The sequence below is a fragment of the Odocoileus virginianus genome, chromosome 24 (genome assembly GCF_023699985.2).
Source record: "Odocoileus virginianus isolate 20LAN1187 ecotype Illinois chromosome 24, Ovbor_1.2, whole genome shotgun sequence".
Taxonomy (NCBI): domain Eukaryota; kingdom Metazoa; phylum Chordata; class Mammalia; order Artiodactyla; family Cervidae; genus Odocoileus; species Odocoileus virginianus.
The window spans coordinates 35,541,834-35,555,852 of NC_069697.1; the positions used below are offsets into that span (position 1 = coordinate 35,541,834).

General features: G+C 39.1%; 1 protein-coding gene across 2 annotated transcripts in view; it reads left to right on the forward strand.

Annotated features, from left to right (window-relative positions):
- The window catches only part of GXYLT1 (glucoside xylosyltransferase 1), a 50,383-nt gene extending 36,364 nt beyond the window's left edge, over window positions 1-14,019 (forward strand). For both annotated transcript variants that reach the window (XM_020898438.2, XM_020898439.2), the window contains one exon: window positions 8,211-14,019. In XM_020898438.2, coding sequence (XP_020754097.1) covers window positions 8,211-8,372 — 162 coding nt within the window. In that variant the 3' untranslated portion in view covers window positions 8,373-14,019. The remainder of the gene's footprint in view (window positions 1-8,210) is intronic.

The window sequence follows — 14,019 nt, forward strand, 5'->3', positions numbered from 1 at the left end:
CTTTTTTTTTAAGTGTTTTTGTGGACATGTTCCCTGGTTTACAGAGAATTTGTATATCCTTTACTCTAGTTCAGTAGTGATAAGCCCCACCACACCCTCCCCATACAGCTCTGGCACTTGGCTTTCTGCTGTAAGGAAGGACACTGCCTTTTGCCCACTTATTGACCTATGCATTATCAGTATGAACTCACTGATACTATTCTTTTCAGCAAATTGTAATGCAGTGTTCAATGTTATTTATATTGATGCTGAAGTTGTGCCAAATTTAGCGATTGAGTGCCCCTTTTGGCCATCTCTTGTGCTTATTTGACGCATTTCCTTCATTATTTTGAGTACCTTCTCAAAGAGGAGGTACAAGCAAAATATTCCAGGCTTATCTTACTATGCCTTCCCTGCCCTCGCCCTGAAATTAGCTGTCTCTCTAAGGAACTCTGATGCTTATTGCTGCAAAGGTGTCTTCCCTTCCAAGCCCTTTTAGCAGCAGAGCTGGGAAATACAAAAATGCAAACACATACACACACAGAGACCTCTGCCCGCACCAGCGCACCCAGTTTCATTCCCCCAGGCTCCTTCCTTTCCTCTTCTACATGGTTTCTGTTTTCTTCCAGTTAGAATCCTGGCTGCAAACTAGAACTTTTCCTCTTTTGCTTAATGCTATAATACATTTAAAATAATTTCAGAAATGCTCCATTTGTAGTACTATCCCCACTCTTCTCCTTGAAAAACTAGCTGGCTGTAAGCATTCAGTTTGTTTACAGTCCTTCTCCCGCCCTCCCCACCCCTGGATGAGGGTGCATGTTCTGTACTGTATTTGCGTTAGTTTTTTTCTCCTCCTGTCAGTGTCATTATTTATTCATTTGAAATACTGTTGGATTCATGTATTTCCACATGCTTTCAGTTTTAAGTTTTTTTCCCCTCATCTCTGTTGATTCAATTTTTAAGGACTTCATTAATCACTTTTTTGGCTGTGCTGGGTCTTTGCTGCTGCACAAGGGCTTACTCTAGTTGAGGTGAGCGGGAGCTCTCTAGTTTCAGTGCGTAGGCTTCCCCTTAGCGTGGCTTCTCTTGTTGCAGAGCACAGACTCTAGAGCAGGGGCCTCAGCAGTTGTGGCTCTTGGGCTTAGTTGCCCCATGGCATGTGAAATCTTCCAGGACCAGGAATTGAACCCGTGTCCTGCATTGGCAGGCAGAGTCTTAACCACTGGACCATCAGGGAAGTCTTAGTTCAGTTTGATATGAGGAATATTAATATACTTCAAAAAGTCAAAGCTGTATTAGGGTTTACTGAGAAATTGTTTCTTCCCCATCCTTCCACCCCAAGTCCCAGCCCCATCACGAATTTCATTTTCTGGTTTGTCCTTGTACAGATGAGAGGGTACACGTATGTTTTGTAAGTCCCTTTTTCTTACATGAAAGGTATTGTTCATCTTTATTTGTTCTTTGCTTTTGTTTTACAATATTCTGTAAGTTTGGGCATTTATAAATATCTTCCTCATATGTTTTTTACACAGCTGTATGATACTCCACTTTGTGCATGTACTAGAGTTTATTCAACTAATCTCTTAAGTTTGAACGTTTTGGTATTCTCCAATGTTTTGAATGATAATGCTGCAGAATTCCCTGGTGGACCAGTGGTTAGGGCTCCATGCTTTTACTGCCGGGGCTCTGGTTAGATCTCTGGTTTGGGGACACTAAGATTCTGCAAACTGCAGGGTGGGCCAATAGAGAGGGGGAAGGAGAGAATGAGAGAGAGAAAAGAAGGAAAGAAGTGATGGAGGGAGGGAGGAAGGAAAAAGCAATGTATTAATTAGGGTAAATTCCTGGACATGGGATAATTTTAATGGAAGTTACTGCCTGTTTCCCCTCCATAGGGATTATTTTGCATTCCTGCCAACAGTTCATGAGGAAGCCTGTTATGCACAGGAGTATATTGTCAACCTTGAAAATTTTTTGCCATGCTAATAAGTGAGAAATGGAATCTTAGTTTAAATTTCGCTTTCTCGTATGAGTGAGATGAACATCTTTTTATATATCTAACAGCTGTTTTTACATCTTTTTGTTGTGAATTTTCTTTCAGATCTCTTACTTAGTCTTCTGTTGATTTTTAAAAATGACTTTATTTTTAACATATTTCATATGCCATCCTTTTCACTCATAGTGTAAATTATTTGGTGGTTTTTAGCATATTTATAGAGTTGTTCAGTCATCACCATGTGAGACTTTCATACTTTACTTCCTACCTGCTCATCATTTGCTGCAAGTTCTTTGTGTATTAAAGATATTAGTTCTTTTTCTGTTATATCTGATGTAAATATTTTCTCCCAGTTTGACTTTGTTTATGGCATTTTTTGTCATTCAGAGTTTTTTTTTTTTAAATTTTTGTGTAATCAAATTTAAAACCTTTAAAAAAAAGTCATAGAAAGTCTTTCCCTACCTATACTCAGCTTACCGAAAAGTTCACCTATATACTGTTTCACTTACTACATTTAGTCTTCTGCTCAATTTGGAATTTACTCTTGAGTAAGGGATAGATCTGATTTGATCTTTTTCCAAGTGGCCGTCTTGTCCCAATTATGTTTATTTGAAAGGTTATCTATAACCTGAAGATTTGAGATACTGACTTTATCATATACTAAAATTCCATTTGTGATTTCTCGATTTTCTCTTTTGCTCCACTGGCCTGTCCATTTGTACACTAACACACACTGTTTTAACTATGATGTCTTTGTGCTGTATTTTAATACCTGCTGGAGAGGGAGGCCTGGCGTGCTGCGATTCATGGGGTCCCAAAGAGTTGGACACGACTGAGTGACTGAACTGAACTGAACTGAACTGAAGGGCTATTCCCTGTTCACATCCTGTCCTTATAGTGTTTTCCTACTTAGTGTATTTTTATTTTTACACAGGTATCAATGCATTTAACAAAAAGTTGTTTTTTCGTTGGGAGTGTGTCATTGTCACATGTCGACTTAGTAACTGCTGATGTTTTGATGGTGTTGAGACATCTTAGGAACAAAGGTTGTCTTTGATTTGTGTCTTTCAGGAATGTTGAATAGATCTTTTCATACAGTGGATTTTGAACATATCTTAAGTCTATTCAGGTTTCTTTGTTGCCTTTGTAAATGAGGTTTTCTTTTTTAAATACTAAACTTTATATTAAGTTTGGAAAAAATTATTCTGGCCCTGTCACCCAGGTACCTGTTTCTGTCTCTTTTTCCCCTTGGTCTTAATAGTCCACTTTTATGTAGTTAAGGTGGATTGACAGGGGGAGATGATTATACTTCACGTACCTGTAGATTGATGCATGAATCAGGTCTCTGAGTATGTTGGGGACCAAGACTTGGGGCAAAGCCAAATAAGGATTGGATTTATGATTTTGCTTAATGAGCTGTATATCAGTCACTATCCATGCAGCTAATTCACCGATACCTAGGGAGAAGTTATAAGTGACCATTCATCTTTCAGGGGGTATGTTCACTGTGCTGCTGGACTGTGTCTGATCTTCTATGGATGTGAAGACAGATATCAGTGACAGGAGTGCTGGTTTGGTCTAAGTGTGGGGATCAAAAGAGCTGATGCCCCTATTGGCGAGACTCTTAAGTATTTGCTAATGACACCATCCTTATGGCAGAAACTGAAGAGGAACTAAAAAGCCTCTTGATGAAAGTGAAAGAGGAGAGTGAAGAAGTTGGCTTAAAGCTTAACATTCAGAAAACTAAGATCATGGCATCTGGTCCCATCACCTCATGGGAAATAGATGGGGAGACAGTGGAAACAGCGTCAGACTTAATTTTTTGGGGCTCCAAAATCACTGCAGATGGTGACTGTAGCCATGAAATTAAAAGACGCTTACTCCTTGGAAGGAAAGTTATGACCAACCTAGATAGCATATTAAAAAGCAGAGACATTACTTTGCCAACAAAGGTCCATCTAGTCAAGGCTATGGTTTTTCCAGTGGTCGTGTATGGATGTGAGAGTTGGACTGTGAAGAAAGCTGAGTGCCGAAGAATTGATGCTTTTGAACTGTGGTATTGGAGAAGTCTCTTGAGAGTCCCTTGGACTGCAAGGAGATCCAACCAGTCCATCCTGAAGGAGATAAGTCCTGGGTGTTCATTGGAAGGACTGATGCGAAAGCTGAAACTCCAGTGCTTTGGCCACCTCATGCGAAGAGCTGACTCATTTGAAAAGACCCTGATGCTGGGAGGGATTGGGGGCAGGAGGAGAAGGGGACGACAGAGGATGAGACGGCTGGAGGGCATCACCGACTCGATGGGCGTGAGTTTGAGTAAACTCCGGGAGCTTGTAATGGACAGGGATGCCTGATGTGCTGTGATTCATGGGGTCGCAAAGAGTCGGACATGATTGAGCGACTGAACTAAACTGAACTGAACTGATCTCAGTATTTGCTAGTACACTCTCATTAATAGGAATGAGAATAAAGATACTGAACTAATCTCCTGAGACACAGACTGTATTAGGATGTCGAAGAGTGTAGCAGCTGTGCCCCGAAGGGCCAGGGAAGGCCTCATTGAGGAGGAGGCATTTGAAGTGAACCCTGAAGAGATGAGTAAGAGTTTGCCAGGTGAGCAGGCAGAACCAGCACTGCCTGAGAAAAGGTCTTGAGGGTGGTGAAAATCCCATGAGGAGGTCAGGAGTTGAGCTGTTTGACTGGGGTGATGGGTGCAAGTAGGCAGTGGCTGGACTGGGCTGGATGTGGTGACGATGTGTGCTGTGTAAGGTGATGATCTGCAGCTGAAGTTTTCTCCTGGCAGTGAGTGTTGCTCACACTTGGTGGTAGGGAAAGTGCTGGTAGCATTGTAGGCTACAGCTTTAGTGTTTTTCTAAGTTTCTTAATCCTATAAGCCTGAGAGATAGGGTTTCTGAATAATCAGTTTATCATGATACAGCTACACTCACTGAAGAGTGATAAAATTTAGTGTTGATGTTCATTTTCATGTAGCTGACCTTGTATGCCTTCAGAATCAGTATCATATTTTAATAATGCTTTATTATGGCTTGTCAAGAGGTGATAAAAATAACAGAAGGTACTTTAGGAGTTCTGAGACTTTGCAGGGTAGAAAAGAAATGCACTCCTATAAAAATGTGATTTCTTTGTTGCCTCTGAGCATTAAAAAAAAAAAAATCCATTATTAAGGAATTAAATCTTACTAGTTTTATTTGATCTTTTCTTTGATCTCTTATAAGTACATACTTAAAAAAAACTGAGTATTTGTTTTAAGCTGATTAATTACACTCAATTTTTAAGAAATAAATCTTATTTTAAAAACTGTTTCAAACCCTGAAGTAATTAATGACTAGTGGTTGTTTTCAGTTTGTATTAATTAGCCGTATCTACCCAGTTTTCAACTTAACGAAGTTAATCAGTCTTTTTGGTGCTTGGTTAATGTTTCTATCTTCTCTTATCTATTATTCAATGGAAAGTATAATTTTTAAAAGAATTACTGTTCAGACAGAGGTATTTATGCAAGTTTCAGAGAGAAGCTTAGTCATAGCCATTGAATGTTGTGAACCATAAGGATGTGAACCATTTGTAAAATGTGAACGCATGGCTATGTCTGCCAGCAAATCAGGTTTTATAGTCCATACATAATGGTTAAATATTAGTTGTTGAGTGAATACAAATACTAAGATTAAAAAGTGCAGATTCACAGTGGGAATAAAGCATTTTATTGCGCTGTAAAGTATTTTCTGCTTCCTGTATTTCATTTGAATTATTAGATTTCATGGTGTTTCTGTGTTAACTTTGATTTACCTCATACCCTTCTTGTATCTGCATAAGATGCAGTAGATTTGCAGAGATGCAGGGGACTCAACATCCTCTCCTGCACAATCTTGTATGTAGCTGGCACTTGGCATCTGAAGGATTGAACTGCCTGCCATTGTACTTGTATTTTTGAAACATGTTCTGTTTTTTGAAAATGCCTTGAATTATCTCATTGTAGGCATCATAGCCTCACTGTTCACTCTCTGCCTTCAGCTGACATTCTTATATATAAAACATGACCTTCCTAAAAGTTTGTGTGCTGGGTACGGTGCCAATGAAGAGGGAGTGATTATCTGTGTCAGGAGAGCTTCTCGGAGGAGCTGACATCGGTCTGAGCTGGAAGGACGAGTACCAGGCAGCCAGGAAAGGTGTGGACGAGTCGGGTAGCACGCAGTGGGGGAGGAGGAGGCCTGCAGTCAGGGGAGGGCACCGTGGCCTCTAGGCAGGTGAGCTGCTGGACGCCAGGAGGGTGCACAGTCCTGGGTTCTGTGGAATCTGAGCCTGGCGGAGGGCGACTGCTGGCTCTGTATATACAGGTGGGCATTTGGTGATTTCTCACCTTCTTCTTTAAAGGTCAAACTTCTATGGTGGACTAAAAGAGCTGTAATCCCTGAGGCACTGTTTTTATTTCAGGAAAATATTCATCAAAAGACCTTCCCAGTGAAGAAAAAAATTTTTTTAACCACAGACACTGGGATTTAAAATCACAAGGAAATGCACTGATTCTCAAGTATTCCCCAGGAATTAACATTTAAACACCTTTGCAGCGTTTCCATTTTTAGTCGTTGTAGAGTAGGAACAAGACCAGTTTGGTCTGCCCAGTATCACTCGCCTCTCAGCCACAGTTGCCCTAGTACGTTTTTGTACACAGTGAACTGTTACCAGGCTGACACTCCATTACAGGTGTTACACCTTGATGAAGGTTCCCTTCTTTGGCATGGCTGCTACTTTTAGCCCCAGACAAGTGTAGACACATCTATATACAGCACACCGCAGTTCACCACTGGTAACTGAGCTTCATCTTTTCAGCAGAGGTTTTGAAACTCACTTGGCACGGTTGCATTTGCTTTTTTGGGTTAGCAGTGCTGTCTGCTTTGAGCACTTAGAGCTTTGTAACTGGGAGAATTCTCTCTCCCTTCCTTAGTTGCTTCATTGTAAATTGTCATGTTTCATAAAGTTGGTGTGAGGTTTAAATGCTTTACTGCATATAAAGCTCTTAGCCTGATGCCTGGTGTGTAGGAAGTGCTTTCTTTTTAACCAGTCCAGCTTTCAGCAGTTTCTTCCAGATCCCAGAGTGCTGGCTGTTATTATTTTCATTACATTTCTTTCTAGTTAAGCCTCTTCTCCCCCCTGCTTTTTTTTTTTTTTTTTTTTTTAATACTTTAAGATATTTATCTTCAGTGTATGGGATTAGGTTTGAAAAAATTACCCAAGAAGGAAGGTTTCATGCAGTTAACACTCCTAGTCTTCTTGCACTAGAGGCACCAGGGTTTAGGATCTCTGTTCAGCCCTATCACGGCAGTGTTCTGAATGAGCATTGAAGTTCAGCCTGTTCTCCATAGAGGGGCTGCAGCTTCCTACAGACTCACTAATTGTGATTCAAGTGGTGCTTCCATTTCCTCTCCCTCTGTGGCAGGGTAGTAAACCTCAGGTCATTTGCAGTCCTCTTAGATTTCTGGTTCTGAATTTCCTTTAGAGTCTTCCATTTTTTACTGACTTTAAACTTTCCTGTAAGATATTTCCAAGCCCCATCAGTCTTTCTAATTGTAGTTGCAAATAACAAAAAGGTACATGGCCGAAAATGCTAAGAGCTCAGCTTTTTTCCCACTTACTACTACTACAGTGTTTTCCAAAATATATTTCTTGAGGTATTAATACATTTTGTAGTGAAAAAGGATTCTGAAAGTACATTTTGGAATTAGTGGGCCAAACAACATCCAACAGGTGTGTTTTCTGTTTTAATCGATTCTCATGTGTCCCTGTGAATCTCACTCAAGAGTGCATGGTGTTTAGCAGTTCTCAAACATCTATCCTTGTGCAGCTGGAGTACTCTGGGAAACCCTGAACTGTGCTGTCTCCATCTCGCTTCTTCCCAGTCCAGCTTCACCAGTGTTACCGGAGTGATTTTTGGCTTTTATTAGTCTCTCTCAGCCACCTTCAGACCTGTTGCTTGTCTTCTCACAGCTGTGAGAATCTTTGGGTCTTTTCTGCTCTTGACCATGTCCTTGCCTTGACTCAGGATTCTCTGCCTCCTCCCTCCTCCTGTGAGATGTCTTCTATTTAATTCATTGAAATTATTTGTTGGGCACGTGCTGTATATGAGACTTTTTAAAGTGGAGACTGCTGATAAAAAGTTGATTGAAGAAGTTATTGGGAATAGTTAAATTTTTATATATATCTTTGTCTTTTTATCTTCTTTCTCTAGTGTTCTTTTGAAGATGACCACATCCATTCCTTATTAAAACCATTAGAACTGGAACTACAAAAGACAGTGCATACATACTGTGGAAAAATTTACAAAATATTTATCAAACAGCTGACAAAAAGCATACAAGACCGTCATGACAGACCGCCGAAAGAAAGGTGATTCTTGGTGACTGCTAAATCAAATGAATTAAAACAACAAAATATCAGAGACTATTGTGAAGGAATAGTCTTAGATGAAGTTTTCAGGAAGGAATTATTCATCTTCAGTAGAATTTTTTTCCTGAAGAAGTCAAATGAGCTATATTTTCATGTAATGAAGAACAAGTTGAAGTCTTGGACCTCAACAAGAAGATATTTTTGATCTCTGATGTTTTATAATGTTATCTGGTATCATTCCAGTATTGACAAAAATGTTATTGAATGGTTATAGCCTACAGACTTGGGTTGACTCTTAACTCTCCAGTAGGTAAGGGCAGTAAGGATATATGAATGGAGAAAATGTACCTCATACACAGTGGAAACACTCAAACTGTGAGTATAGCAATAATCTTATGTCAGCACTAACCTCACTTTAAATGTGTGAGAAAAAGAAGTTGTTTACAGAAACAGGAAGGGTTCTGTTTCTAAAGAAATGTGATGGAACTGATGTCACTATCGACAATCTGTGTGTGCCTTTATACATTTCATCTCTGTTTAAAATATTTTTGTGACAATCATGTTTAAAAGTGTTTTTAGTTTATACGTAAGCTGCACATTTAAGATTGAGCTCCATAAGGAAAACAGTGAAAGTTTGGATTTTAGTCTGTGTGTGTATTTGTGAAATGTAGTATTTTCATTTGTATGTGCTTAACTGTCTTGCCAAAAGTCAGGTCTAAGATGATTAAGCAAGTATTTTAGGAAAATTTTTTATCACTTTAAATGAAAAATTTCAGCTTTACTGGGCATTCTGGAAGCAATAAATATGCAGATAATAAAGTGAGAACCTAAGAAGTATACTTCTGTAATGGTGGAAAATGTGATGGACCAAAATATGGAAGCTATGTCTTCTGTGAGCAGTGATTACAGTTAACAGTGGAGCAGGAAAAAGTGATCCATTGAAACCTTTTCTTTTCTACCTCAAAATGGCTTTGCAGAATATCTTTGAAGAAGCAAATATACATATACAACCTTAATTTAAGTACATTAGAAAACTATCATGGATGATTTGGCTTAAGATTGTCACATCTGACTGTAGAAAACACAGTTTTGATTTGGTTAATGTGCATGTCCTCCTTTTTTGAATATCACTTAAGACAGCTATTTTTTTTTTATCCTGACAGTAAGGAAAAAATTACTTTTCTTAGTGTTTTTGACCTTTAACTGATATAACTATAGATTCTGAGTACTTAGCATGTGCTGTGCTGGGGCACGTGTCTCTTTACCAATTACTATGAGGTTAACTTTTTTTTTTCTTTTGATATTTTAATACTTAAATAGAGAAGAGAAAATCATGAAGGAAAACTGCCATGGTGGTTTATGAAGTACCTGAAATAGTGGTGACTGGCTTTATGAAGACCCAGAGCCCTCTGTGGGGTTTGGAAGAACAGCCGGCCTCTGTCTTGTGCGGTTGAGTCAAGGACAGGTTGAGAAAGAAAGGTGTGAGAAAGACGAATCAGAATTTGGCAAGAGCCCGGCTCTCGTGGGGCAGAAGCATTTAGGGAATGCCACGGTGAACATGAGAACTCGTGAACGTGTTGAGATTGAATTGGCTAAATAAAAAATGGGATCCCTAGAATTTTGAAGTTTGGAGCAGGTAGGATCATTTTTAATGGCCCCAGAGGAGACCCTTGGCTGCCTGGCCACATTAGGCTCTTGTGGAGACCTTGACGAGAATGACCAGGGCTTCACCTTAGCTGACCCTGGTATGCCATATCCAGATGGGTCTGCACATTACACAGAAGTGGAGAGAACGGTACAGTGGTACTCGTCCAGATTGAACACGTCCGTGTTTACCACTTTTGTGTTATCTGTCCCTTTTTCCTTTGCTAATGTATCTTAAAGAAAATGCTAGTCATCATGTTATTTCACCTGTATAAACACTTTGGTAGCCACAGTGACATTGCACCCCCTTTGGCTTCAGTTAATATCGAAGGCATATTCCCCTTATGATAAGGGTGCAAAAATAAGTCACCTTATGATTCTATTTTTAATAAGCACCTCAGATGATTTTGGTGTCATTTAGTTTGGGAACCACTGGAAATCATTCTGCCAACTTGAAGGTTGAAGTAGGACCACAATTCTCAGCCCAGTTGATGGATTATAAATGTGATTCTGGAATGTTAGTGGAAGTACTTGGGGTTATTTACAAGATATGAATTTATATTATTAGGAAGCTCCTTAGGTTTAATTTTCTCAGTGAACAGACTCTTAGTCCCGTGGGCTCTAGTATGATTGAGACTGGGTAGAGTGTATCGTAGTTTAACTGGATTGTGTGCTGTGGTCTCACACATGTTGTGCCTTATTTATACCATCACACACTGTCCACTGTGGGGTCAGTTGGAAGGTCCTTCACTTGGTTTATTCAGACCTGACCTAATTTTAGCATTTTACCATAAATTGGGTTATGGTGAAAACTCTCCACTGAGGGACTATTTTTACCTAAAGTTTAGGATATCACAGGAAGTCCTTGACAATATTAAAATGAATTTTCTGCGTTTATCTTTGGATAAACTTTTCCCTTGAGAAGTTTCAGGAAATACAGTTTCTCAGCATTTATGAAGTTAAATTCTAGAGCAGCTTACAGAATGTTTTATATTTCTTTCCTTAAGACAGTGTATCTATGCAGTGTATTTGAATTATATTATATATTCTTTGAGTCTATGTCTTAGAAAAATTCTGACCTCAGAATTATCTCTGGGCTACAGTTTTACCAAAGTGGAATGACTTTATAATGTAGTCAACCTTCATTTATATGAAGTTGCCATCTTAGAGGAAAAAACCTTGGGAAAAAACCTTGAGAAAATATATATTGTGATTTACATTTTAAGAAAATGCATACGTTGTTTTTCCCCCCTGTGAAGAGTAGTTTATAATGTATATACAGTAACCCAGTTATCTCTGGATACTTTTGAGCCGAAACAGTATTACTGCTTCACTGCTCTCTCATTTTGCCTCAAGTTGAATGTTACTGGTATAAAGGAAAGAAAACCAAACTGAACTGGATCTGCATTCTCTTCTTGATTTGGGGGCCAGGGCATATCATTCACCTTCTCGGTCCCGTAAGCTTGCGAACAATCAGTATGCCTTGCCCACCTCATGAGACTCGGCAGTCATGGGGCTGTGAGCCCGGGAGAGAGAACGGGTTAGCTGCATGGCCTGTCTCACGCCACTCCGGCCTTGCTGTTGAAGTTGTGTGCCACGCTGTTGTCTCCTGTACAGATCATTCTGTTTTAGACCGAGTGTTTGCGGACGTGCACTATATCTCCAGTGTGAATTTGCTTAGCTTGTGTAAGGAAGAGAAAGTGAAGAAAAGAATGATGTAAATGAATGGTGAGAGGAAGAAGGAAAAGAGAGGAAGTGACAGAAGTGAGGAAAGAGAAGGGAATAAGAGAATGGCCAAAGGCAGAGTAAGAGAAGAGTGGCTCAGAGTGGGGAATGGAGAAGGCGAGAGGGAGGGAAGTGGTGTGGGGACAGTCACTTTTGAAGCTGCGACCCCCTAGCCTGTCCTGCGGTCAGCTTGCCTTCCTCTGTTCATGGCCCTGCGGGGTCAGGCTTTCATGGAAGGGGCAGCCAGGCTATGGTTGTTGAATTTCTTTGTTTGATTTGTTGATAGTAAAGTCTTTCCCCAGTTACTCTGCTCACTGATCATTTAGTGCTATGATTCTACATTGTAGTTTTTTTTTTTTCTATATATTGGATCCCAGTTTGTGACCCAAGACTTGTGGAAACACGATGACAAATATCTTCCTTTTTGACATCCTTTTAGTCGTCCCAGATACTGGATTATGCAGGACTGACCACATAGATAATATGGGAGGTTAGGGTGGAAGGGATAACCTTATTAGATCTGAAAGGGGCCCAGGGATCTTATCTGATTTTCCCAGATGATATTGATAGGAGGCCAGGTTTGGGAACCACTGCCCTACCTTGAGTGGCAGTTTAAACCACACATCACATCCATTGATTCCTCAATAGGCATACTTCCAGGTGGAGTGTTAGGAAGGGATTCAAGAGAACAGGAGACAACAGGAGTACATTAAATGGAAAAACCTTGAAAGAGGGTAGTCAGAGTCTTCTTTTTCAGAAGTTTATATTGTAAGGAATAAACATCTTAGTGTTAATCAGTAGTGATTTAGTAAGCCCGCTAATTTTTTATTTTTAACTTTTTGATTTCTTAGAGTAAACAGAGAAGAAACGTAGGGGCACAGTGTATCAGGAAAGGTAGGTGCACAATGTGTCCGTGTAGGACCAGTTATCAGTTTATTAAATTTAACTTCAAGTGTCTTAAAACAATTGCCTTATTGCATTCTAATATTTAATAAAAGTAGATTAAATAATGATTAGTACTGTAACAGTTATCCTTTTATACTTTGCCAAAGCAACCCTTTTTTGCCTATTAAAGCCTGGCTTAACTGTCCTAATGTTTGTTGTTTCTTGATTCATTGAGCATGAAACTAGATTTTTAAATCTAAGTTATATGAACTTAAGGCAGGGGTAAATTGTGGTGCAAGAATTTTTTTTTAACTAAAAATGAATATGGTGTTAATTTAGATATCTAGCAATTACAGAATTATGAGAAGAGCATGGAATAGGATATTGGACTAAGCAGTTTAAAAATGATTACAAATGAATGTCGCACTTACTTCTAAATGAAAAATACCTATTGTCACCTCATTTCTACCAATAATTTGAAATGTCTAATGGGATTATTTTTAAAGAATTTTCTGTAACTCCAGTTTTCCAGTTTTCAAACAAAAGAGAGCCTTTGAAAAGATGTGGAGAGAAAAAGGAAAATCTCTCTCACTTCTAATGCTGTGAATGCTATTTGGAAGGTGTGGTTAGACTTTTTAATACAAACTTAACTGATGTGAAGCCTCTGATTATGTGTAGTTTACATATACTGTCTGAATTCGTAAGCATATTCAAATATACAACATCATAGTCCTTGTAAAAACTAAAGAGAAGCAACAGTGTACCTTCCATTTAAAATATAAGTTGACTTAAACTATGATGGAAAATAGCTGTTTTCAACCCGTGTGTAAAATTTCTTCAGGGAGTATTGGGGTGTTATGCAAAAATAATTCAGGTCTTGTAGCTTTGCTGTAGATGATGTCATCCATTCAAACTCAACACACATGCATCACAGTCGTTGTCAGGATTTGAGAGCTGGGCCAGTGGCGTTTGATGGATGTTGTAACAGAAGATCTGTGAAGGAGATGGTGGCTTGCAGCTGTTCCTGAAATCAGAAACTGGAAGGTGTTTCCATTTTTCACAAGTATTTGCATAAATGTGTTGATATTTTGAGTAGTAATGATTCTAAAGCTGCAAGAAGGCATTTTGCCATACTGTGATATGTAGCGATTACCACCCTTAAACTGCTTTTTAACCTGAAAATATTACAATTTTAGGATAAATTGGATATCCTCCAAGTAGTTTGTGTGTCTTGGCATTTATTAAAGAGAAGGCGAGTGCAAGATTATAGATTCAGATATAACGTGAGAATAATGGCAAGTTGCTTTGTTTGGTTTTCGGGGGAGTTCATATCATCTTTTTCACTCTGTGGTGGTATTAAGTGAATATATACTCAATAAATGTCTGATTTCTTCAAA